General features: G+C 40.7%; 2 protein-coding genes across 3 annotated transcripts; one reads left to right on the top strand and one right to left on the bottom strand.

The window, feature by feature from the left end:
* The first annotated feature begins 2,477 nt into the window (after positions 1 to 2,477).
* Positions 2,478 to 6,693, top strand: rpl5a (ribosomal protein L5a). Its single transcript, XM_063886427.1, has 8 exons — positions 2,478 to 2,649; positions 3,003 to 3,072; positions 3,176 to 3,291; positions 3,377 to 3,511; positions 3,870 to 4,072; positions 4,640 to 4,817; positions 5,685 to 5,773; positions 6,534 to 6,693. Exons 1-8 carry the CDS (start codon positions 2,647 to 2,649, stop codon positions 6,634 to 6,636), a joined length of 897 nt encoding a protein of 298 aa, XP_063742497.1. The 5' UTR covers positions 2,478 to 2,646; the 3' UTR covers positions 6,637 to 6,693.
* Positions 6,694 to 7,722: 1,029 nt separating this feature from the next.
* On the bottom strand, positions 7,723 to 26,235 carry dipk1aa (divergent protein kinase domain 1Aa). 2 transcript variants are annotated; one of them, XM_063886370.1, is made up of 6 exons: positions 25,749 to 26,235; positions 18,391 to 18,528; positions 18,024 to 18,131; positions 17,762 to 17,938; positions 17,542 to 17,673; positions 7,723 to 10,377 (listed from the first exon to the last, which is right to left on the bottom strand). In XM_063886370.1, exons 1-6 carry the CDS (start codon positions 25,800 to 25,802, stop codon positions 9,694 to 9,696), a joined length of 1,293 nt encoding a protein of 430 aa, XP_063742440.1. In that variant the 5' UTR covers positions 25,803 to 26,235; the 3' UTR covers positions 7,723 to 9,693. The 2 variants fall into 2 exon arrangements, with proteins under 2 accessions (XP_063742440.1, XP_063742439.1); XM_063886369.1 differs by having other exon boundaries at positions 18,391 to 18,525.
* Between the last annotated feature and the right edge of the window lie 1,477 nt (positions 26,236 to 27,712).

Here is a 27,712-nt window from a genome sequence, read left to right as displayed (position 1 = left end):
GTGAGGGTAGGAACGAAGATGGCCCGGTAGACAGAGAGCTTTGCCTTCTGGGTCAGCTCCCTTTTCGTCACAACGGTGCGGTAAAGCGACTGCAGTACCGCTCCCGCTGCTCCGATTCTCCCGCCCATCTCACGCTCCATTGTTCCCTCACTCGAGAACAAGACCCCGAGATACCTGAACTCCTTCATCTAATTATTAAATAAGCACATGATTGGTAAGAATTAAAATAATCATTATTTTAATTCTTACCAATCATGTGCTGAAGAGATTTCTACTGCTCTTATGTTTGTATTGTTGGCTCAACTTGATTGTGTGTTGAGCAGTTTGCTAGCTTAGCTCAGTCAGAGCAACCAGCTAAGAAATAGTTTAGCACTTAACTTGCTTTAAAACCACAACTTGTTTCTTTACACTCATGTTTTGCAATATTAAACAAATTATAACTAGTATGTTAATTTGGACTAAATTATTTAGCTTTAGGGATTTAGAGAAGCTGCATTCATCCTCAGCTAAACTAAGCTAAGCTTGTCCTATAGCTTTTTTCAAGCTGAGCTGAGTACATTTTATTAAAAATGCTCTAAGTATACTGTTCTGTTATGAGTATGAAAAAAACATTAAGTTTAATGTTTTAGAAAATAATACATGTTCTTATTTCTAGTTAGCATTACAGAAATATAATGTATTCATGGAATATACATGTCCCTATGTGTATCTATTTAGGTCGCGTTCACTTTAAAGATCACATGGTTCTAAATGTCCAATCACGTACCATTATGTCGTGTAGGTCAGTAGTTCAGAAGTAAACTCATTCACGTCAAGCGCATTTCAGCTATCTTAGTTGTAAATGCTTCGCATTCCGGAACAATCTGTCGACGTCTTGTGTCTGTCATAGCATTGTTGTTTCACGTTTTCTTTGTAAACGTCAATAAACCTGTGGAAGGAATAAGTAACCCTCAGAGTCTTGATGTTGTGAAAAAGTTTAGCTGGCGGTCAGGATATTACGGTAGACATCGGGGACGGAACATATACGATCACTCTTATTCATCCACAGCTGATTAAACTAAAATAACACCAGCTATTTATTGATGTATTAACATAAAATGACTTTATATTGCACCTCAGGAAAGATAAAAGATTTTGTACACTTAAAACAATAAAATATGCTTAGATAATGACACAACAACAGGAAAAGATAGAGTGGAGATATAGTGTTTTTTGTTAGCACAGATGAACTGCAAAAAAATAATAATATATGTATATATTCTTAATTCTTGTCCATGTCCATGAGCATGAGAGCTACGGGGTCATGCTGAGCCCTTTGCACTATCATCATGACGCTCAGTGCTCATATTAACCACAGCAGAGTAAAATAGGTGGATAAGCCGTTGTGTGTAAGTCATACTGGTATCATGGCACTCTCCCTGGTTGTGCTATATTATGTGACATGTTGAAAATAACTTATTGTGAGTGTCAGTTTCATCTGAAAGTAATTCAAAGAAGAAGTTAACAAGGTGTGTGGACATGATTTCTGTAACGAGACATTGCTGTTGACTCTCTTCTTTCCTGTAGGACTTTACTGAATCAGTTTAAAAAATGAGGGATCATTGTACCCACAGGCAGGGTTTTAATAAGGAGCTTGTGTACATTTAACATTCCATATTTTATATACCCATGCAAGGTTTGCAAGTGAAATGTGGAGCGTCTGCCTGAACTTTAACCTTAAAACAGTATGTTAAGCAAAGGAACAAATGAGTCCAGAGGTTTTTTTTGGAGCAAAGTCAGATCAGAATTCCTTTATTAGTCACACAGCGGGGAAATGTATAGACTAACAGTGAGACTGAATCTGTCGGAAGTAGTGCTCAAATTTAGTGAGCTTTCTTTGTGTTACGTTCTTGTCCGTTCTGCAAGTACTTAGGTTGCAATTCTTGTTGATGTGTTAAATAATTAGATTGTATTAGCCTTATAATTATTAAACAGACAATACATATTAACACAATGCATTAATAGAGCTTTTAGCTGCAGAAAACTATTAACAATAACAACAAATTGGACATTATTTTTATTACGTCATGAAAATGTCACCAAGTAACATAAGAATGGGTCTTATATTGATTATAACCGATATAAGACCCATTCTTCACTGCTGCACAATTGTAATGTATTTATAATCCAATGTCAATATATTTCTGTAGTATATATCTATATATTTCTGTTGCCTAGTAAAATTGTATATTGTAAGTATTCAAATGTATCTCGTATTTCTTTTATGTTGTAAATTATTTAGAAACTCTAGTGATATATTTTCTATTCTGAATTAGTATATATTTGCTGTTTACGTTATCTTGATTTTATATTATATTTATGTCATATTCTATCTTTTAAATATTGTTGAACTCATGTGTAATGCTTAACAACACTGCTGCTGTGACAAAATGAATTCCAAGTTTGGGATGAATAAAGTATCTGTCTATCAGAGGACCTGCTGTGTCGCTGCTGCCCCCTGTCGGCGCACCCATGTTGTACTCCGGGGCACCAGGGGGCGCTTCATCCTCACAGACGTGACGTCGAACAGTTGAGAGCCAAGTTAACCTTCCGCTGCTGCAGAGGCACTTCTGAGTCCAGGAGGAAGAGGTGCAAAATCCACTCAAAATGGTGAGTAACATATATCAATATTCATCCAGTGCACACAGCCAGGGTGTTTAGAGATGTGTGGGAGGTTAGAAAAATGTTTCCAGCGTTTTGAGCGGCAGATGTTCGTGGATGTTTGAGGCTGTTCGGTCGTACAGGGCCGGCGAGCTTCTGAGCTCCAGCGTGGCACCTCCACGGCTGACGAAACCTCAGCTGAACTACATTCCATACCACGCTATTTATAAATACACTGAGTTATTTTATATGACATTGTCAACACAGTGGAGTTCAAAACGGCTGACATTATTTATGTTACTTTTAAATGTTATTCTCCCGCTTATAGTTAGCATATGCTAACATGTTGACTCTCCACTCAGGGTTTCGTCAAAGTGGTGAAGAACAAGTCCTACTTCAAGAGATATCAAGTCAAATTCAGGAGAAGGAGAGGTAAGAGTAATCTCTTTACCCCAACTTCACAGGATTGGTTGTATTTTGCATCAGTTTTTTTAAATGGTGCACCACTAACCCTTGTTTCTTGTTGTCTCTACAGAGGGGAAAACAGATTTCTTCGCCAGGAAGCGCCTGGTTGTGCAGGACAAAAACAAGTACAACACACCCAAGTACCGAATCATCGTCAGGTTCTCCAACAGGGACATCTGCTGCCAGGTCAATAACTGCAAGACTGTTTGACTCCCATGTGGTCACTTATTGATAACCCCCCTTACTTACCTGACCTTGTCATTCTTTTCAGATTGCTTATGCAAAGATCGAAGGAGACCAGATTGTGTGTGCTGCATACTCTCACGAGCTGCCCAAATATGGCATCGCTGTAGGCCTTACCAACTACGCTGCGGCCTACTGCACCGGGCTGCTGCTGGCTCGCCGGGTAAGAGCACATACACACAGAAAGTTGCAGGTGTCAGCACAGTGTTTCCCACATATCTGAAATATACTGTGATCAAGGATGGCGTCGTGCTCGGAGGGATTAAACAAAAAAAACAAAAACCTAAATGGGTTGCCAAACATACTTTGGCGGCCGTTAATATACCTAGGCGGCCCGCCCAAGTAAAGTCTTATGTGTGGGAAACCCTGCAGCACATTTCTGAGATTTGTGCTGACATTGCACTTTGAAATGTTGGGTTTATTGCATCAAAATCAGTAAGAGTGTGATCATCGGGTGGTTTCTGCTGTAAACAGATCTGTGTATTCTAACATCCTCTTTTGTATTTTTCTGCTACCCTTAGCTGCTGCACAAGTTCGGCATGGATCAGGTGTATGAGGGCCAGGTGGAGGTGACGGGAGACGAGTTCAATGTAGAGAGCATTGACGGACAGCCGAGTGCCTTCACATGTTACCTGGATGCAGGCCTGGCCAGAACCACCACAGGGAACAAGGTGTTCGGAGTGCTGAAGGGGGCCGTCGACGGAGGGCTGGCCATTCCTCACAGGTCAGCACAGTTGCATTAAAGAAAGATCTCCAAAAACCAATATGCAGTGAGCCCAAATGATATTTGTAATGAATATGAATAGATTTTTAAGGGGCTAAATATTTGTTCTGTGCTTATTTATTTAAATAAACAAACCATTGCGTCACTCAATTTTTAAATTGGCTCAAGATTAATATTGAATGAGATTTACTTTAAAACGAGGTTCGGTGTTATTCCGTTGGCTTATCTCATATAAATATCACATTGTTTCCACTGTGGGTGGTGACGGGTTCAGTTGGTGGCTGTTGGTTCTTCTCTGCTTCTTGATGATGTTACAAATCCCACTGAGCTAAATGTAGTTGGTCCTTCATATGCACTAGCTGATGTTTACTGTCCTTTCAAGACGGGGCTGAGAGAAGCGAGACGAAACCACAGCAAACGCCTGTCTGTGAACATTTGGCAGAGTTTGCTAGAAGAATAAACAATATAACAAGGGACAGGAAGAATAACATACAAAATGGAAAGTGTGAATGTTGAATGGTCTTACTCTGTCACTAAACATAATGCGATCTCTGCTCTCCCTTCTAGTCTAAAACGTTTCCCGGGTTACGACACAGAGAGCAAAGAGTTTGACGCAGAGGTGCATCGGAAACACATCATGGGCATGAACGTGGCCGACTACATGGCTTACCTGATGGAGGAAGACGAAGACGCCTACAAGAAACAGTTCTCTCGCTTCATCAAGAACGGAGTCACGCCAGACGCAGTAAGATGGAGACACATGACACAGCTACAGTCGGACACATTTGCCTAAAATTATAGTCTTTATTCTCATATTATTCTTTATATTAATTTATGAAATCACCCAAAATGATCATGACAATACCATATATGTGAATAAAAACAAACTCAAATATAGTTTGAATAAGGAGGATTTGATTAATTTGTTTCTTTAAAAGTTATCTACTGGTTGAATACCCAGACCTAAAAAAAAAGATTAGGAAATATAGGAAAGTGATTGGTTTGAAGTTACTTGTAGCCAGAGTATTTTTTAAATGCAGGAACGGGAAAATAAATGTAAACAATAATTTACAGATATCAGCACTGTTTGCTCAGTAAGAAATTTACAAAGAGAAATACTCAATTACATAAGTTGTCCACTAGAGAACAGTCAAAGGTTTACTTTCAATCTAAAACTTAGAGTTAAAGAAGCCCTACTGAAGAAGTGTCATTTATGTGATGCAATAAAAAGGAAACAATGAGGTGAATGGATTTCAGGATTTCTGAGATCATAGCAACAGTTAAGGTTACCTCTGTGGACCCACACCACCACTCTGAAGTTATGTTCTCAACGCGTTTCCAAACGAGGTTTCATCTTTTTTGCACAATTGCATCAGCCTGAGCAGGGCTACCTGAGTTTGTCAGTGAATTGACTTCTGTGTTTGCTGGTTCTCTGCCTCTTGATGATGTTACAAATCACACTGAGCAAAATGTAGTTGGTCCTTCATATGCACGAGCTGATGTTTACTGTCCTTTCAAGACGGGGCTGAGAGAAGCGAGACGAACCAGCACGCACAAAGTCAAATCTCGATTCATGCATCGTGCATTAACACCATCTTTCTGTTCTTTTCAGGTTGAAGAAATGTACAAAAAAGCACACGCCAGCATCAGAGCAAACCCCGTCCACGAAAAGAAACCCCTAAAAGACGTCAAGAAGAAGAGGTGGGTTCTTGTTTCCATCTGTCACTTGCTCTTTTTGTTCTCTAAGCCATGATGCTGTAACACACGAGACACATTTAAAGGTGAGATTCCTCGTTCTTGGAGCTAAATCTACCCTGCAACCTTTTAAGAGCCCCTGTCACATTACTGCTACCTTGGGAAAAACCCTGTCTTATTGACTTTCTATACTGGGGAGCTCCAAGACAGAGGAAACTCACCTTCCAAATCTGTCTCGTGTGGTATACATTTTTCCCCCAAATTGGCTCAAGATTAATATTGAATGAGATTTACTTTAAAACGAGGTTCGGTGTTATTCCGTTGGCTTATCTCATATAAATATCACATTGTTTCCACTGTGGGTGGTGACGGGTTCAATTGGTGGCTGTTGGTTCTTCTCTGCTTCTTGATGATGTTACAAATCCCACTGAGCTAAATGTAGTTGGTCCTTCATATGCACTAGCTGATGTTTACTGTCCTTTCAAGACGGGGCTGAGAGAAGCGAGACGAACCACAGCAAACGCCTGTCACTGTCACCATTTGGCAGAGCGTGCTAGAAGAATAAACAATATAACGAGACCAGAAGGAAAAGCAAAATCTACCATGCAACCTTTAAAGAACCCCTGACACATTACTGCTACCCTGGGAAAATCCTGTCCAAGTATTGACTTTCTGTAGCGGGGAGCTCCCAGTGGCGAGCGGACAAACACTTCCCTCCGCTGAGCTGAATGTTAATGGGGCTCTTGTTGTGTTTTGTTTCCGGCAGGTGGAATCGCGCCAAGTTATCTCTGGCACAGAGGAAGGACCGCGTTGCCCAGAAAAAGGCCAGCTTCTTACGAGCGCAAGAGCAAGAAGAAGGGGACGGTTAGCGTCCCCGCTGAGACGACACAACACGCATCAGACAAATAAATTTATTGCAAACTCAACCTTTGTCTGTCAGTTCTTTTTTTCAGCGAGTCGTGTGAGTGGTTGTTTGTACTTTAATAAGGCTTTCTTTGCCCTTGCTTAAACTACACCCATGATTAATATTTACAGCTATTATCTTTATTCTATAAATATCTATTCATGGGAGGCACCTACACCTTCAACTTCCAATTCAAGCACCAAACGCAGCCTATTTTTAGACACGGTTCCATGGGATACTGGTACCACAGTGCAGTTATTATTGAGAACTATCAGGAATGGAAGCTCCAGGCGACAGGTAAAAGGGGACGCTTGAATTGGAGTAAAGATGATCTTAATTACTGAACCCCTTTGTTTCAGAGCTGTATTTAATATATCAGACTTGTTTAAGAGCCATAACTTCAGTTTCTATTCTTGATTAGTGTTTCTAATTGTGGAGAGCATTAACTCCCTTAAAGTCTCTTAATATTGGAACAGCTGTACATGGTTTAAATACGCATACTTCACTGCTTGTAAAACAGCTATGCATTACATTTTGTGAGGTAATGTATAACTACTGGATGCATTCTTCATTTGTATCAATTATTTAAAGCCACTAGATAAATGTATTTGAGTACATACAACAATTATTGCCCAATAAGAATTAGTGAAGTGAATCCTCACTAAAGTGGAAGTAGAGCTAGGTACTTTACTCGACGAGGGAATATTTTTCTTTCTTTCTTTTATGCCTCTCCTGGGACATGTCTCCATGCTTTAATGTTCAGAAAGCTCTTTATTTTTCTCATACTGCCTGTGCTGCAGCACCTCTTTTCCCCCTCTGTCTGAAACCAGAGCCCAATCTGCTATGATTGGTCAACCGCTTACAGAGGTCACGCCCCTTAGCCCCCTTCACATGTAAAATGTTAGGAGTGCTGTCACTGTTATAGAAGTAAACAAAGGAGTCCAATGGAGGTGTTTCAGGCCTTTGCAGACCATTTACATACACACAAACCCAACATTTTCTACAGGAAAGGTAGGATAGGGCTTCTTTAAGTAAGAAATGGTCCCAGTGGTAGTGGTAGAAGTGGTATGTAGTTTAATTGTGCAAATCATGCTGGTCTCTTCAATAAGTAAACTTTTTCTTTTTTACATTTTCAAAATTCAAACAGCAGCATTGACCACAAGCTGGACATGCTCTACAGGTCATGTCTATTTAAAGTGGTTTACACAAGCCAGGATGTTGACTCGTCACAGCAGCTTCACAACTTCTGGAAGGGATCGTGAAAAATCCTCTTTGTTCAGCATTCAGATGTGACCACACTTTGATACAGATCTCCACCATCACAGTGGTAAACATTCATGAATGATTTCAGCATGATTTCTATGGCACTGAGTCAAAATCCCCCAAAAATGTGATATAGCACATTGCTACAAATGCTCTTTGCAGTGAGAAGTACAAGTAGATAACATTCACAAATGAAATACATTAATATTCCTTGTCATTGATTCAGCTTTGAAAATGTCACTAGTGTTACAGGTGAGAAAATGTACAGCAGAGTGATGCGCACTGACATACAGGGTGTTGTCGATGGAATACTGACAGACATATCCTTCACATTTTACACTTTGAATTGAATAAACTGCCTCACCTTGTTATGCAGATGAGTGACAATTAAAAGTTCAATGCTTCCTGGCTTGTCCTTCTCCATTGTCACTTATCTGTAGGCTACGTGTTAAAGGTGACGTCTTGTGATATTATATATTTTAATTATTGTAAAGAAAACCCCTGAAAACCAGCAGTTCACCGTTCTGTACAGCCAGGGCTAGAGTGTAAGTCTAGTTGCACAGTATGAAGTTCATTTTCGTTCCTTCATTTGGGCACCAAATTCGAATTAATCCACAGCTTAAAGTAGTCGTAACAGGAAAAAAAAATCACTTTCCTTCAAAAGGGAAAGTATAATTTTGTTTATATAGATGTATACTCTTAGTGGGCAGCAACATGTTTATAGCTAAGTACAACAGACTTAAAAAATAATCCTTTGTTTGGTCTTTTCGCAGAATTTTCTAGGTACACTCCCTGATTATGTTATAGTGCTGAAGGAACTTTAAAGGAGACATATCATGCTCATTTCCAGGTTCTTATTTGTTTTATGGGTTGTTATAGATAATGTTTTCATGCTTTAATGTTCATAAAACACATTATTTTTCTCATTCTGTGACTTTAATTAACTCTCTAAACCGTGTCTGGCCACAACATCCCGATTGTCTCTTTAAGACATAGTCCCAAAAAAGCCAGGTCTGCTTTAATTGGCTAAAATAAAAATAAGAATTTGGCACACATTTGCAAAAGTACTTGGAGAGGGGGTTTATTCTAATGAGGCTACATGTGACAAACGAAGGGAAGCCAAACATGAATGACTTGTTGAATCACATGTTTTCTAATAAAGGAAACTGACTGAGTTATCTTATTTCTCAGTTTGTGGGTAGGTAACATTCCTGATATGGGCTGTAAGTTCAAAAGCAATAGAAAAGTGAGATGATATGTCCCGTTCAACACAACCAAATCAAGAAGCCTATCCTATAATAGTGCAATGTCATTACACTTCCAACTGGGGCTTTGTACAACACCGCGATTTTACATCTTCTTTCTCAGGCCATACATATCTGCATGATTCAGTGGTAAGAACAGCAATTCGGTCTCCCAGCGCGAGACATCTGTTTCATTTTTCCAGCAGTGCCCCAAAAAACATTCCACTGTGGTGAACAATACGGTACAATATAGTGTGGCTGCATGATGGGCTTCGAGTGTGACTGACAGTAACATGCAAACATTCAGTTGATTTTAGTATTTCAAAGTTCTTAGCCTTGGTTTCCAGGCCCCGAACCTCTGACACTCAGGGAGAGGAGGTAGAGTCTCCATCAGTCTGACCATTCAAGAGTGTTAAGAGTAAATAAAAACTACTTAAGTAAATTTGCTATTCCTAAATCACAGCATCTTTAATACTCTGTGTGAGGAACGGACTTCAGGTGACTTCCCGTCCTCGTCACGAGTCCTTGGTGTGCGAGATCTGTCTCCACAGAAGAGCCTTCAGGTTGTTGAGAATAAGCGAGTGCTCCATGTTCATTTGTCCAGCATTACTGCCCTTGAGAGCCATGCAGGAATACAACTGCCTCTCCAGCTCCTCCCGCATCCCTGAAGGTGCCCCCCGCAGGAGGTAGTCCTTCAGTGTGCCGCACGCCTTCGCCAGGTTGGGCTGAACCGGCTCCTCCTTGCATCGTTTCTCCGACAAGTCACACGAGGTCCGGCAGTCCACCCCGTACACACAGTCAGCGTCCGTCTCACACTTCAGCGCCCGCATGGTGCGTTTAAACTCATCCTCAGACACCACCCCCCGGGCGTCAGTCAGACGGAGTTCGTGTCGGTCGGTGTAACCAAAGTGCGCCGCAGCGAGGTCGCAGATCAGAAAGCTGCCGTAGGTGCCATGGAAGATGTCCTCCACAAGCTCCAGGAGGCCCATGGAGATCTTAGCTTTGCGAGGCCATGAAGGGGTGAACCACTGGTCCATAGTGCGCTGCATGCTGCTGGGAACCCAGGACACCAGCGGCCAGGGTAGAGTCAATCCGTACAGGGGCCCGTAGTGGACGCGCTCCGTCATGTACAGATCCCCGCAGAAGCCGAGGAGGCGAGGAGTGTGACCGCGGTCCTGCAGCAGGAGGCCCAGCAGCACCTTGGAAACAAAGCAAAAGTGTGTCTCACTAAAGAGCTAAACTACTTTTTTTGTTGGCAGATCAGGGTTAGCACAAGTTAGTACAGGTTGTTGGGAAGAGAGTTTGCAAGCGTTTTTGCTAAATTATAAGGGCTGTCTAGATAAGACACTTCGCCATTTCTCCGTAGCTAGCAGACGTAGACCCTTATACATAAAGCTGTGTGTTCTGATATCCTGACCTGTGTCACGACAATGCGAAAGGCATTCTACAAGGGCATGCTAACTCACAGCTAGTTAGCAGCTACAAGGATTCCAAGGAACAAGAGGGCTTTGTGCTGGGTGATAAATCTACAAGTGGTGGTCCTCCCTGGAACTCTCTGGGTGCAAAGCCTAAGAGTAAATCATCTAAATAGGATTTGGGTGGACGAATTGATATCACCCAGGCAGAGCGCCTCCTCAACCCCAGTTCATACTAGAAACAGCCGTGGACAGCTGCTAAAGGGAGGACTGCAAACAATCCTCCTAAACAACCAGGCGTGCCACTTCAGAACAGATATGCTCCACTGACACAGAACCGAAGATCTTTTTCTGAAGACCTGGATAACCTGTCTTCTTCACACAGCAGGGTAAGGACGAAAAGTTACTCAGAAAGTAAAAGGCTACAGGGAAAGCTAATGACTAGGCCTGAAACTCTGATTGTGGGTGACTCTGCTGTGAGAGATTTAAAAAGTCTAAACAACACCAAAGTACTCTGTTTTCTCAAGGATATGGTCTCTGACTTGGTTAACAGGATCCTGCATATTGGGGCTGAACACACGACTGTGAAAAATGTGGTACTGCACATTGGAACAAATGATGTCAAACATCAGTCAGAAGTGCTGAAAGAAGACTTTAAATGTCTCTTGAAAACTGTCAGCTATCTAAATGCTGAGGTGTTCATCAGTGGCCCTCTACCGCCAGTCAGAAGAGGAGTGGAGAGATTCAGCAGATTGTTCGCACTGAACACGTGGCTCTCAACTGCCTGTACTGAAGATTCTGTCCATTTTATTGACAATTTTAACTTTTTCTGGGACCGCAGACATGTTTTTAAGGCAGATGGACTTTGTCTGAACAAGTCAGGAGTAAAATTGTTTATTTTTAACATATTCAACTGCCTGTGTCATCAATCTGCTCCCTATGCCAAGGACAAGGAACAACAGGAATCAAAACAGGAGAAAGACACAACACAGTGCATAGAAAACCTTGAAGACCTATCACTGCAGCTGCCTGAGGAGAGTCGTGATTATAGGAGACCTATGAGACAAAAGGAAGGGGCTCGACTGCCACCCATCCCCCTTATCAACGCCTTTGAGGATACTCTCCCTTCAACACCCAAACCGCCATCCAGCTTTCTGAGCCCAGACTCCTCCAACCACCAGCTCAGTGACCGCCTACGCTCCTGCCTGAACATGGTTCAGGAGATTCGCAAGCAGACCCCCGTACCTCAACTACAATCACCGAAGCAGACAAATGCACCAGCTCCCCCTTATTCATCACCATGCCTACCACAATCATCCAAAACAAAACGTGCACCACCTCCTCCCCCTTCGAGACTGCATCCGCTGTCTCCGGAGCCTGATAAGGATGTGTGTAGAGAAAAGGCAACAACCTTTAACTGATATGTGCTGGGTCCAGGCTCAAGGGTGTATGGCACTCTCAACTCTTTCCAGAACATGCCGGGACCCTGTTATAGATTACCAACGGGGAATCAGCTTAGAAACAGAAAGCGCTCAACTGTTAGTGTGAATTTATCAAATTTAGCTGCAATTCCACATCAGTCACAGCTTGTCACACAAAATCAGACTGATAGTGTATTCAACAAGCTGAAACTAGCTTTATCAAACGTCAGATCTTTATCAGGAAAGACATTTTTAATCAATGATTTTATCACCAAGCACAATTTGGATTTGATGTTTTTAACTGAAACTTGGATAAACCAAAATAACAGCAAAGCTGTTCTTATCGAATCAAACCCTCCCAACTTTAGTTTTATGAGTCAGGCTAGAATGCATAAGAAAGGGGGTGGAGTTGCTATTTTGTTTAATGATTCCCTTCAATGCAAGCAGACCTCTTATGGAACCTTCCCATCTTTTGAATATGTGGCCCTTCAGCTGAAATGCTTCTCTCAAGCTATGTTCCTAAACATCTATAGACCCCCCCAAATACTGTGCAAGCTTTTTTGATGACTTTGCTGAACTGCTGTCTATAATGTGTATTGACTTTGACTGTCTAGTGACTAGTCATTGTTGGTGATTTTAACATCCATGTTGACAAGCCCGAGGGGCTAAAGAACTGTTTTGTGTTCTTGATAACTACGGACTGACTCAGCATGTAACGGTTCCGACGCACAACAAGGGGCACACTCTAGACTTAATCATCTCAAAGGGTCTGAACATCTCTGCGGTTGCGCTGACTGATGTTGCACTCTCTGATCATTCGTGTGTTTTCTTTGAGAGCTCTATTTCTGTTCACACAAATGTTCAAAAAGAGATTACCACAAAAATGTACTTGCTAACATCTCAGTAAATGAGCTAGTCGATCTATTTAAGTCAAAAGTTAAAAATGTCATAGATGCCATTGCTCCCACTAAGGTAAAGGAAGTGTGTGGCAAGGAAATATCTCCAAGGAGAAAGGCCATGAGCGTCAGAACAGAGAAAAGAGAGTCTAGAAAAGCTTTTTTTTCTAGGTTCAGTTTGAAATCTATAAAGGAAGACTTGACTTTTATAATTTGGAATTAAAAAATGCACAACAGGCTTTCTTCTCTGACATCATGGGCAAAAACACAAACAACTCACGTGCCTTGTTTGCTACCATTGAGAGACTAACAATGTGTCAGTAGCCTCTGAATTTCAATCCACCAGGGCCTGCAATGAATTTGCCTCCTTCTTCACTGACAAAATTCAGAAAATCAGACAGGCTGTCGGTGTTTCTGTATCAGGTACAGCAAATGAGTTGTCCTTGTGTCCACTTAAAATCAATTCAAACACCATGACACAATTCCATCAGATTAATGATAAAGACCTAGAGGATATTATTCAACATCTGAAGTGCTCCTCCTGCTGCCTTGATATTATACCTACAAGCTTTTTCAAAACAGTTTTTCATAGCATGTCCTCAGATCTACTTCATATAGTAACAGGGTTCTTCACTGAGGTGTATTTCCACAGGCCCTGAAAACTGCAGTAATTAAACCGCTCTTTAAAAAGAATAATCTAGACCAGGGGGGCCAACCAGTCAGAGACGAAGAGACAATTATTTGACTGTGTTACTGCAAAGAGCCACATCATACACACATCGTGGATGTATGTCAGCCCACTTCTCTCTTGCCCTTTCTCTTTTGCTCTCACCCTTTCTGTGTGCTCCAGGGGCATAGCTAGTTTTGAAGTTTGAGTGGGGTGGACTTCACATCCTCTAGGGGGGTCCGGGGGCATGCTTCCCCGGGCAAATTTTTAAAGACATTTGAAAGTGAATTGCATGCTTCTGGTGCACTTTGAGAGCAAAATTAAGAGGCTACACAATAGAACTGTGTGGTCTTGGTAAGGGGAGGGGGCACAACTCTCATCACTAATGTGAGACATAAAATATATATATATACATTTTCTTTCAATTTCAAAATGTTCATTTGGGTGGGATTTATTTTTTTTAGGTGGGCTGAAGTTCACCTAAAATAGGTATAGCTACGCCACTGGTGTGCTCCCTCACCCTATTCCTATCCAATATAGACACACTCTGTCACACAGTCAGCCAGACTTCTTGTAAATGTCACACACCATGATATTGACAGAAATCAGTAGTACTAGAGGCCAGTGTTTTTCAGCCATTAAGATTGTGTTTACTGCCTCACAAACACTCTCACTTAATCATATGAAAACTATTTTTTGTATTACTATGCATGCTGGTTTTTTGAAATAAGTTGGCATTCATTGCGTTGAGCACTCCTTTACAAATCTGGCTTACAATATTCAAATGTTGGTATTCAAAACAAACCCATGACTAAGGTTGGTTCAAATACTGCTTCATGACAGTTATTTAAAAAATAAATGAAGTGTATTTTAGTTAATTATCCACTCATGATAACTATCTCAACGTTTACCCTGTGACTGGCAGAAGATGCACTTTCTCTTATTTATTTCCTTATCGCGATTCAGCAACTCAGGAGTCCTTCTGTGTCGGTGGCCAGCTTTCCGTGAGCAGGCCCTCTCACACACAAATCTACAACTGCAATGTGTTACCGTTTTGATCTGACAACTTTGTATTGAGTTATTAGGGTTTTATCTGAGTTTTATTTTCGCCGTTCAGAAGCAGATCTCTCTCTTCCCTGTCACATCGCGAGTGCAGTAGAACCCGCCCCCTGTACTGCAGGATCTGCATTCTGATTGGCTAAAGCACTTCTGTGTCAAAAACTCTGTGTAACGATTGGCCTGGAACTTGTGTGTCGTTAACCCTATTTGAACTTGGATACATATGCGCAAAAAAAAACACAATTAAAATTCCATATGAACTGAGGAGCCGCATGAGACTGGGCAAAGAGCCACATGCGGCTCGAGAGCCGCGGGTTGGCCACCCCTGATCTAGACGCTTCAGTGATGAATAATCACAGGCCCATATCAAACCTCCCATTTCTAGGTAAAATCATTGAAAAAGTAGTTTTTAAACAACTGAGTAATTTCTTGGATGCAAATAACTGTTTCGATGTGTTCCAATCAGGCTTTCGACCGCACCACAGCACTGAGACTGCTCTTGTTAAGGTCTTCAATGACATCCACTTAAACACAGTGGCAGAATCTCAGTGTTAGTATTATTAGATCTCAGCGCTGCCTTTGACACTTGACCACAACATATTGCTAGACCGACTAGAAAACTGGTTGGGACTTTCAGCAACAGTTCTAAATTGGTTTGAATCCTGCTTAAAGGACAGGAAACACTTTGTTTCTATAGGCAGCTCTATCTATCAGGGCTGACAAATATGACATGTGGGGTTCCTCAAGGTTCCATCTTGGGGCCTCTTCTCTTTAATATCTACATGCTACCACTGGCTCAGATAATGAAAAGCAACAAAACAAGTTACCATAGCTATGCAGATACAATACACAAATGTACATTACCATTTCACCAGGAGACTATGCTCCAATTAAAACACTGAACAAATCAATGACTGGATGAGTCAGAACTTTCTCCAATTAAAGACAAACCCGAGGTAATTGTTTTTGGAGCGAAGGAGGAACGACAAAAAGTCAGTGCTGAGCTTCAGTCAGCAATGTTCTAAACAACAGCTAACGCCAGAACCCTAGGTGTAGTCCTGGACTCTGACCTGAACTTCAACAGTCACATTAAAACAATCACTAAGTCCGCCTACTATCACCTGAAGAACATCTCTAGATTAAAGAACTAATTTCACAGCAGGATCTAGAAAAACTTGTCCATGCTTTTATCTTCAGTAGACTGGACTACTGTAACGGTGTCTTTACAGGTCTCACTAAGAAATCCATTAGAAAGCTGCAGCTGATTCAGAACGCTGCGGCTCGAGTCCTCACTAACACCGAGAGAGTGGATCACATTACTCAAGTTCTGAGGTCTTTACACTGGCTTCCTGTCTGTCAGAGAACTGATTTCAAAGTTCTGCTGCTGGTTTATAAAGCATTGAATGGTTTAGATAGATAGAATCGGAGGATGAAACCCTCTTTATTAGTCACATACATGCACACAGCAGAGCACACACAGTGAAATTGGTCCTCTGCATTTAGCCCATCCTAGTACTAGGAGCAGTGGGCAGCTATTGTGCAGCACCAGGGGAGTAGCGCCCAAAATGCATTTGTGATCTCTTGCTACATTATGAACCATCCAGAACTCTCAGGTTTTCTGGAACGGGTCAACTTTCTGTCCCCGGACTTAGATCTAAACAAGGAGAAGCAGCGTTCAGTTATTATGCTCCAAATATCTGGAACAAACTCCCAGAACCCTGCAGGGCCGCTGCTACTCTTACTACTTTTAAATCCAGGCTGAAAACATTTCTTTTTGCCGCTGCTTTTAATTGAACTGTTCTGATCTAACATTGCACTGTGACTTTTATTCATGTATTTTATACCTGTTGTGTTTATTTCATTATCTTTGCTCTTAAATGACAGTTTTGAAATGCCTTTTTATAATGTGTTTCTGCTGCACTATTTTTTATGCTCTTAATGTCTCGTAAAGCCCTTTGAATTGCCTTGTGTTGAAAGGTGCTATATAAATAAACTTGCCTTGCCTTGCCTTCTGTAGATTGTTTTAAAAGAAAGATGCTACCAATTATTTTGGGGATCTTTAAATTGCAATGCCAGATAAAAAGAAAATGCTACCTATAACATATCTACGGAACCTGTAAAGGGACATGGGGAAAAAAAAAAAAAAACTTAAATGTTTCTCGTGCTCACGTGAAAGTTTCTTGTGCCCACGCAAAAGTTTCTTGAGCGCACGCAAAAGTTTCTCGTCGTCAATGAACTCAACGCGATCCAAAGTGGTGCAGTTCTTGCGCCGAGAAAGACCACACGACTTCAGAATTCGTTATAAATGTCTCTGAGACACAACATAAAGGTGAAGACTTGCAAGTAAAGTAACTATGTCTTTATGATGAAGTCCCAGGTCAAAATACAGCTTAACTAATTCTTGAACTGTCATACAGTCATACTGTCATGCATAAAGAAACACAATCCGAAATGCAGGTCCTATCTCATGCAATATTTTGTTGCAACACCCTGAGAAAATACTTTCTAGTGATCATGCAAAGCAAGTTACGAAACACAAGCTTACATTATACAGTTATACTGTTCAGAGGACTGCTTATGTTTGTGTAGCCCTGGTCTTCCTGAGTTACACAAAATCCATATGGGTTTATGCATCGATCTTTTTCTGGTTTTATCAGTATGAGAAACTTTCGCGTGAGCAGGGGAAACTTTTGCGTGCGCACGAGAAACATTAAAAAAAAAGATTCCCTGTGTCCCTTTACAGGTTCCGTACATGTCTTATTACGGAATTGTCAAAACATATTAAGATTCATTTCAATGCCATTTAAGGATTCACTAAAACATTAGCAGTCTTCCACGCTGAGAAATTGTATACAAACAACATATTTTGTGCCACAGATTCTCATTCAGAGGCTTCTTATTTTACCTCATCCATCTGCAGGAGGGCCCACGTAGAGCGGGCTTCTGGTAGTGACACCCGTCCATCTTTGTTGCCGTCGGCGACCGAGAGGATCTGGCTGACGAGGCTGGCGAGGTTAGTCTGTTCACCGAGCTTGGACTGGTGGAAAGACAGGGGTGAAAACTTAGGGGGGTGGGGGGTCGTCACATTAGACTAAGATATTTGGTTCTAAATGAAAGTCCTTTACCTTGAGGTGATTGAAGACCATCTCTCTGAACTTCTCCACTGAAGTGCCTCTGGTGGGCTTGTCGAACACGGGGGCTTCTTTCCGGGGCTCCGGCTCCTCGCCCAGTTCTAAGTGCACAACCTCCCCCAGCTTACAGCGGATGATCCCATCGTGGTCCCCCCAGCTTCCTGTGTACACCTGGAGAACATTTCATCACATAGTAAACAAGTTGAAACATCGCAAGACGTAAAGTTACATCTTTGTTTCCTAATTTAGATCCTACCTGGTTATTGGGCAGCGTTGACAGACACCTGCTCAGGTAGAGAGTATCTTTGTCACACAGGCTGCTGCAGGCAGACCCATCGATGATCCCCTTCCGGTATTTATCACACTTGGAGAAAAAGATCAAATGATATTAGGTCGTGCAGGTCTGATAATCAGATGAAATTTCTCCATCTTAAACAAAAGACAACACAAGAAGAATTCACTAAATGTTTTAGATGCCACACACAGAAGCCAGATTAAAGGTTAGCCTTTAAACATCATCACTCTCGGGCTAGGTGTTCCCTGTGCAGTGGTAATTGCAAAATAAAAGCCCATTACAAAATCATCGATATAGCAGGGTGGAAACAAACAGAGCCATTACTCACGATGGCGTTCTTGCACTCGTGTCCTCGGCACAGCTCTGTGTACGCTGAATATTGCACATAGAGCACCCAGCTCCCCACCAGCACAGTCAGCCAAGTCAGGAACAGATACTTCACCCGCACGAAGGAGATCCGAGCCTGCTTAGGGAGGGCACACACAGAAACTATCAATCTAAAGCCTGAAAATGTACCTGATTTACAGTCAAGATTAGTCCAAAAATGTATAGAACATATTCAGCCTGCTGTGCCATCCTGAAAATGTTCACGCCATTTTTCAATGTTCAACGCATGTATTATCATGTTGTAGACACGTAATGCGTATAGGAATGTTAATTCAAACCAGAATACTATGGCCTTGAATAAGGGGACAAATTAGAAGACTATTTATTTTTGCATTTCGAGAATTCATTTGAATTGTTGCGAATAAAGTTAAACTTTCAGAAATTGATATTACTACTTGGATTACTTCTCAAAAGTTTGATATGTATTCTCCTCTTCTGATGTATTTTATCTCATGCCTTTGTCTTCATCAAACCCCCAACCTGGACGTGGCTATTTTCCTGGGGTCCACACACAAATCCTCAAGCACATAAAACACTATCCACAAAAACACAACCAACATAAAACATTTAAAAAACACATCTAATTTCAGTAAGAATTAAGGCCCTATTATGCATTTTTGGATGTGTTTTATAGATTTTAGTGCATGTAAATGGTCTGCAAAGGCTAAAATCCCTGTGTTCCCTCCAGAAGGAGTTCTCTACCACACACTCCCCCCCCCCCCCCCCCCTGCCTGAAACCCCTCCTTTGTTTACTTCTGTAACCAAGTGACATCACTATGAAACACTTGCGCTTCTATTGGCTAGCGCTCCAACACACTGTACTTGATAAAATAAGGAGCGGAACATCTCTACGCGGTTGACCAGTCATAACAGAGCCGGCCAGCTAACCAATCCGAGCAGACTGGACAGTGGGTAAAAAGAGGCAGTATGAGGAAAATAAAGAGCTTTTTGAATATTAAAGCATGGAAAAACAACGTCACAGTAGTAGGAAAAAAATACTAATATGAACCTGAAAATGAGCATTAAATGGCCCCTTTAAATGGCCCACTGGTTGGCTGATAGGTGGTCATATGGCATATGGCAACAATAGCTCATTAAGCTGGAAAATTCTTTGGAGGTGCTAATCCAGTTGCTACGGCATCACATGTCGTTCTAGTTATGCCTCTTAATAAAATAAATCTAATTACGGCCTGTGTCTCAGGATGCACGCATCACATGTCCCACAGTATGCCTGCAGACAGAGATGCTTCTAAGTCATATCGTATGTTACTTATTTTCAACAGTACCGGTAATAAAGCACAGGAATGCAGTGATAAAAATACCAAATAATTAACATTTCGGAAAAAAGTGTATAAAGTGACAAAGAAATCTACAGATTTACAGAACACAATTGAAAAAGAACAAGACATACACAGATAAGGGAATCCATGTTCCAAAGTGTCTACTGCAATGTAAGCAAGTAAAAAGAAATGAAAGAAGAAACATTTGGAAGGAGCACTGAAAGAGAATGTGGGTCAGATTTGCTGTGTCAGCCACAGTCTGAGACTTTTACTTAAAACCAAACTGTGGAGAGCTTTTCTCCGAGGACTGTAACTGCACTTGGGAGGATAAAGTGATTTTGATTCTTGCTCTGATCACACGGCAGGAACAGCTTATGTTCTGTATATTTTGGCAGCCTGCTGTTCCACTCGATTCAGACCCAGCACAGTTTCCAAATCCCAACGAAATATGTGCCTAGTGACGCAGGGAACAAGTACAAGCCTTTCTTTTTGTAATCTTGGATGTGCTGTGATTACTGCACTTGGTAAACAGCTCTCAGATTAACAGATCTGCTTGTGCAACTTCACCAAATATTAAAGTGACAGATTCAGACAGTCTTTTTACAGTCATAAATTACTTTAACATTGTGACGTTTTTGTTGGTTTGGAACTTTATAAGAAAAGACACATCACGGAATTTGTTCAGGTCAAATTTGGAACACATACAGGCTTAGGGCGCAATGGATTACATATAAACATGATCACGTAATCATGATACAAAATAAAGGTAACTGTATTCCCCTGCAGCTACTTCAAAAAGATGTATACTGTCATTATCTAAGGAGACGACATCTAATTGTTCACAGTTATACAGTATATAGATATGATACTAATTTGTAGTCCAGTACTAATAGCTACATGTTCTGTCTGAATGTTGTTTTTGTTTTACATTGAGGCTACTTATTATGTTTTTTTTAATAATGCAGTAGGTAGACACCTGATCTTTTAAACCAAAAAAATGGATTGCTCTTTTAAAGAGGCTCTACTATGCTTTTTGGGGTTTCCCTTTCCTGTAGTGTGTTATATAGGTTTTAGTGCATGCAAATGGTCTGCAAAGGCTGAATTTCCCTGTGTTCCTACAGAAGGAGTTTCTCTCACACACATTCCCCCTGCCTGAAACGCCTCCATTGGATTCCATTGTTTACTTCTGTAACATAGTGACATCACCATGTGATACTCACGCTTCTATTGGCTCGAGATCCAACACAATGTATGTGACAAATTAAGGGGCGGGACATCTCGAAGAAGTTGACCAATCTCAACAGAGATGGCCAATCAGAGCAGACTGGGCTCTGGTTTCAGACAGAGGGTGAAAAGAGGTGTATATATAAATACAATATAAACCTGAAAATGAACATAATATGTCGTCTTTAACGAATGTATTCAACTAAAACTGCATTTTTAAACTATACTATTCTGTAAGCCTTATAAACGTTTGTTCTTTTCTAATGATAAATAGTTGCCTGCTGTTGTTTTATATAACACAATGAAGTTTTCTCCTGTATTTATTTGCATTCCATTTGATAAATGTAATCCACAAGTAACGCAAGATTAGGTTACTGATACAAATTTTTACATGTAGTTAGTCATTTTAATGGAAAACATCTTTAAAGTATCCTGCACTTTAACAACAGCTTTGTGTTAGAGCCAAGCTGCTGTTGTTTAAACACTGTGTGTCCCAAACAGATGAACAAACAGATAGTGGGCCTCCAGGGAGGGACCAGGATTATCAGGGGCGTAAAAAACAACTACACAGCACTATCAGATCTGACTCCACTGGTATGCATGGAGGTGCCACATGCATGAAACGAACACACACATACAACATGGTGGGCTAAAAGTCACATATGCTTGTTGTCTGTGTGTCTCTGCATGGTTGTGCAAACCCATTAAAAGGCATCTGAGTTTAAGAAGTGAAACTTGAATTAGTAAGTTAGTATAATTAGTAATTTATACTGTCTCCTCTTCCATGTTACCCGATACGCGTTTGTCTTAGCTAAGATAACATGAGATAAACGTAATTGATTCCTGATTGAAGTGTCAGAATAGCATTTGAATGCTGTGTAGTATAAGTGTACAACGTGTTCCAAAATGGCCCTGAAGTTGAACTGAATAGTTAAAGTACATATTATAAGGAATAGAAATATTACAATTTAAGAAAAATTGAATACTTTAGCAACAAAACCTTTCCCCCTATATGAAATGACCAGTAACACAGCTGAGGCAGCAGCAGATATTAACCCTGATGATAGAGGGAGCATGTTAGTGCAGGCCGTAAGAATGTGACCATTGAGGTAAATGTGCAAAGTCCACATAACACAGAGCCTGTGGTGCAAACTGTCGAGCAGTCAACAGTTACGTCCAGTTACCCAGGATAAACAAGACCTTGTGACCCCCCCTGAAGCCTTGGCAACCCTCAGTGTAGGTCCTGACCTCCACATTGGGAACTACTGACAGAGAAGTTGGTGATGATCGGTGAGAAAATAACTTTCCAGACTCATTACGGATATGCCAGAAATATCTATCTAAGAACATCCAGGACATGATGAAACCATACTTTCCAGCATGTGCACACAGCCCTCATTGGCCAATCGGCCTGCTTCTCCTGCACTGTGACTGGGACCGAGGTACCCTTTCAACAAAAACACACCTGTAGGCAATCCTGGCTCCAAAATGGTGGAAGGAGCTCCCCATTGATAACAGGACAGCTGACAGTGTACATACACTATACAGACACAACTATTGGGCCACTCCTCTTCATCATTGAATTCAGGTGTTTCATTCAGTCCCATTGCCAGAGGTGTATGAAATCAAGCACCTAGCCATGCAGTCTGCCTTTACAAACATTTGTCAAACAATGGGTCGTTCTAAAGAGCTCACTGAACTCCAACATGGTACTGTAATAGGATGCCACCATTGCAACAAGTCAGTTGGTGAAATTTCTTCTCTCCTAGATATTCCATAAACAAGTGGTATTATTGCGTGGAAACGTTTAGGAACCACAGCAACTCAGCCTGGAGGTGGCAGACCACGTAAAGTTACAGAGCGGGGTCCCAGAGTAAAAGTGGCCAAAGCTCTGCTGACTCAATAACTGCAGAGTTCCAGACCAGCTCTGGCATTACTGACTGCATTGTGCCAACTGTAAAGTTTGGTGGAAGAGGGATAATGCTATGGGATGTTTTCTGGGGTTGGCCTCGGCCCCTTAGTTCCAGTGAAGGGGATTCTTAATGCTTCATCTTACCAAGTCATTCTGGACTATTCTATGCTTCCAACGTTATGGAAACAGTTTGGGGAAGGCCCTTTCCTGTTGCAGCATGACTGTGCCAGTGCACAAAGCAAGGTCCATAAAAGCATGGTTGGATGGGTTGGGTGTGGAAGAACTGGGCTGGCCCGCACAGAGCCATGACCTCAACCTCGCTGAACACCTTTGGGATGAACTAGAGCGGAGATCGAGAGCCGGGCCCTCTCGTTCAACATCAGGGTCTGACCTCACAAACGCTCTTCTGGATGAATGGGCATAAATTCCCACAGACTCACTCCAACATCTTGGAGAAAGCCTTCCGAGAAGAGAGGAAGTGTTACAGCTGCAAACGGGGGACCAACTTCACATTTATGCCTAAAAATTTGGAATGGCACTTTATAAAAGCTCCTGTAGGTGTAATGTGTAGGTGTCCCAATACTTTAGTCTATATACTGTATTTTCAATGCAGAGTGAAATCCCACCTGTTTTGCAAGTTTGCTAATAAAATTCTCACTTGTCTATTAGAAATGTTTGGTTTATTGAAGACAATGCAGTAGTAGTAGTAGCCATAGTAGCAGAAGCAGTAGCTGTAGCCGTAGAAGCAGTAGTATTAGTAATAGTAGTAATAGTAGTAATAATAGCAGTAGCCGTAGCAAGAGTAGTTGTGATAGGTTGGAGTAGTAGTAGTAGTAGTAGTAGTAGTAGTAGTAGTAGTAGTAGTAGTAGTAGTAGCAGCAGCAGTAGTAGTAGTAGTAGTAGAAGTAGTAGTAGTAGAAGTAGTAGTAGTAGTAGTAGTAGTAGCAACAGTAGCAGTAGTAGTAGTAGTAGTAGTAGTAGTAGTAGTAGTAGTAGTAGTAGTAGTAGCAACAGTAGCAGTAGTAGTAGTAGTAGCAACAGTAGTAGTAGTAGTAGTAGTAGTAGTAGCAACAGTAGTTGAATTAGTAGTAGTAGTAGCTGTAGTATTAGTAGCTTTAGCCATAGTAGCTGTAGGTGTTGTAGTAGTTATAATAAAATGCAGGATTCTTGCTTTTTTTAAAAGTTTGTATCTTCTTGTCATCTTATTTTTCACCTATTGTATGCTATTTGCTTTGGATAAAAATGTCAGCTAAATGTAATGTAATTGAATGTACAAACACGCCAAGAGTTACATAACTCAGGATCTGCTGAGTTGATATAACCCAACAGGAAAGATAGTAATTCTTGGAATCTGAAAGTGGCTTTCATGTGGCTTTTTAAACTCAAACTATAAAATAACTTTGGAAATCAAACGCCTATTTGTCCTACTTGAGTCAGACATATGTTCAGAGGTACGGGGCTGCAGGGTTTAGTCCTGAACAGAAGTTGTAGGCTGAGTAAACGAGATAACAGTGGTATAAATAAAATCCGGAAAACTGGTCAAATCTGGAAAATGGAAATAAACCAGGCTGTGTTTTACTTTGCAAAGTGATTCAGATAACCCTGTAGACCAGACACCATGTCCCAGAACAGATCATGATACTCCTCCTCTCCAAACACAGGTTGGTGTGTTGCTCTTAACCAGCACGTCTAACAAGACTTCCTTTAGATTTAGTGTCAGCAACAGTGGAACCGTCTCTAATGTTTGTGTTTGTTGTAGGTGCTGGTTACAGTTTTTCTTCATTTTGCACCTGTCATAATTTAAAGCCTACATCGCTTTATCCTCAGGGCAGTTTACATCTTTCATTGCATCCTATTTCATTCTTGTCATTTTATTTTACTGTGCCTTACAGTTTAATTTCTTAAGGATTTATTATTAGGTCCTTATCTGTATTTCTATTACTTCAATAGATGTTAAATGAGGTATCTCCCTTCATCTATTCCAAAGTCACTTATAAATACTTAATTTGTTTTATTTATCTTTATCACTTTGTACTACACTAATTACTGTCTTAAAAATAATTTGAAAGTCAGTAGGAAGTAACAAAAGTAACGGTTTTGCTTAAATATTGTATCAACATAGAATATACTGTATGTTTGTGTGTGTCTAAGTGTGTACAGGGGAAAGTGTAGCCTAATTGTGGTTGATATACTAACGTTAAGCAACTTGTGATACCACAGGAAACCCTGGCTGGTGAAGTTAAATATTGTCTGAAACCAGATTCAATCAGCCCTGCCATCACCTCCTGACTTCTAATGTAATCCATGGACTTTAGCCCGAGCACAAAGTTATGATAGGCAGACTGTACTGTATGCCGTAATGGGGCAATATGTTTACTCTTCACTAGAACAAAGGCAACCCTGTATTCATTCATAATCTCCTTACTGTACTGGGAGGAGTGGCTGGCAGTAAACCACTGGTACCCAAAAGGAATTATTGCTGCTCTGGCACTAAAAGGGGTGATGAAACAACTGTGAGTGGAAGTCTGGTCCATCTTTTTTGAGAGGAAAATAAAATAAATTGATCCAAACAGAAATCCCTCCCTGGCCTGGGTAATCTTGGCATGGATTAGCAGTTCCTCTTCACATGCTATTCACACTCTCAGTGGCAGGCCCGTGCTCTTCATGCACTTACCATTCGGGTTCTGCAGAAAAACTGTCAATTTAAGCTTGATAAGCAGACACATTCCTCAGGTATGCTCAACCTGCCAGCCATCAGAGCGGCCCGGGGAGGAGCTGCTGCCAGCTGTCAGCCTGATGTGACCACGCCATTATACACAGGATCTCAATGCAAACACAACCCCACACATAATCCAAAAATCAAAGATCAAACTGTGACATTACCTGGAAGTAGAAAGACTTTTTCACCCAGGCCCGTGGAAACAGACCCTTCGCCATCACAAAAATAGATCATCTCACTGCGTGGACCTGGCTGTGGTAGATCATCCACATGAGTGCGCCTTCCATATAAAAAACCTTGTTTTTTTACAGAAATGCCTGCATGTTAGCCTGAAACCCTGCTACGATCCAATGCCCGGAGCTGTGGCGTTGTCCTCTCCGTGTGACTCGCTCTGATGTTTGTCTTGGTCCGCGCCTCTGCTCCTTGCAGCAGCTGCTGATTTTAAAGCCAAGCAACATAGCGTTACCTCAAGCTGGGGGGAAACGTAGGATCACGGCGCAGGCGCAACCCAGTCGTCTACATAAATAACGATTTGCGAGTTTTCAGGTTGTCATCCAAATTGGCGAAATGTGTGTCTGCGTGGATTTACCAGTGCGCTGTTTCAATAGTCATTATGTGTGAGTAATGTGTAGTTCCTCAACTGAAGCTATGACCGGGTCAAGCTCGCATTATTTTTGAGTACGACACACTTGCCATGTCTTTCACAATAAAAGCCTGAATGTTTAAGGAAAGCCCATCCATTGACCGTACAGGTCAGAATATCATTTATTTCTAACTTTAACGAACGTGATTATTCATTAATTTTAAATATGTTGGGCTATGTCTTTAAAAAATTTAAAAATAGCACATTGAGGTGTTTATTTTACTTATTTGCGTCGGTAGAAATGTAACCAGCGTCAATTAAAAAAAAAAGTGCAATAGGCCTTTTAAAAAATGGTTATTAATTATTATTAATTAAAGATATTAGATACATTTGTTTTCCCTATTCACAGTCTATTCTTAAAAGACATATCTTAAAGCACGTTTTCTCAAAACAAGTTTTTCTGGCTCATATACTCTCCAGTAAAACATACACACACCAACTTTTCGAGTATATTGAAGGTTTTACATAAGACTTTTTCCATGTATAGTATTAATAGCGTGATTTATAGTACATTTACATTACATACTTATTCATATTTTTTAAAGGCTTTTAACCGGATGTTCTGATTAGTATAATATCTCAAATTCCTTCTACTAATATGTCAACAAAAGAGAAACAAACTTTATAGAATGTCAGATTGGTTACAGGAAAATAATGCAAATTAGAAAAACAATTAATAAGATAATGATTTATTTGAATATTCAAACAAAGCGTTTAATCGACGCGAAGTAAATGTGTGCTTAGTGTTACATTATTATCAGAGAAGTTTAATTGCAGTAAACTACTATAATATCTATTGATTATTATTAGTTAATCTATTACCCTATTCACATGTGGTGTATCCCAACTTCCAGACATTCAAAATAAAACCAAAGATGATTTGTAACTTTCTAAACCGTAATAAAACATGGTCTGTCAACAGAACACTGGTCACGTGATCTTGTGGCAACAGCGAATGGTTAAAAGTCACGTTTCTTAGCTGAACTTCCGAATTTCTAAAATCTGCCAAAATACCTGATTGTTTTAATGCGGGCAATGTTAGTTTAGTGGTAGGTAGTGTAGGAAATATATTTCTAACAGTAGTACATTTACTAAAGTACAGTGAAGTACACATTTGTGGTACTTACCCGATAATTTTCCTTTTATACTACTTTATACTTGTACTCTACCAAATGTTTCACTCATACAGATGCATAGTAGTTGCTTTATAAATTCAGATGTTGACGATACTTCTTCAAAACATTTAAAATACGATTATTTGGTATCGATCAAACCATATCATTATATCTAAGTAAGTAAAACCATGAATGGCTTAGCAAAAACATTATTTGCAGTAATTTTTGCTAAAACATTTTTTGTTCAAAAATATTTTCACAGTTAAATGTGAAGTTTTGCTGCTTTTGAGTACTTTTACCTTGTACTTAAGGTACATTTTCCTAAGCATACTTTAACATGTTTACTTAAGTACCATTCTCAAGAGGAGTT

The sequence above is a fragment of the Eleginops maclovinus genome, chromosome 6 (genome assembly GCF_036324505.1).
Source record: "Eleginops maclovinus isolate JMC-PN-2008 ecotype Puerto Natales chromosome 6, JC_Emac_rtc_rv5, whole genome shotgun sequence".
NCBI lineage: Eukaryota > Metazoa > Chordata > Actinopteri > Perciformes > Eleginopidae > Eleginops > Eleginops maclovinus.
Note: the sequence above shows the minus strand (reverse complement) of the source record. Positions and strands in the feature narration are given on the sequence as shown.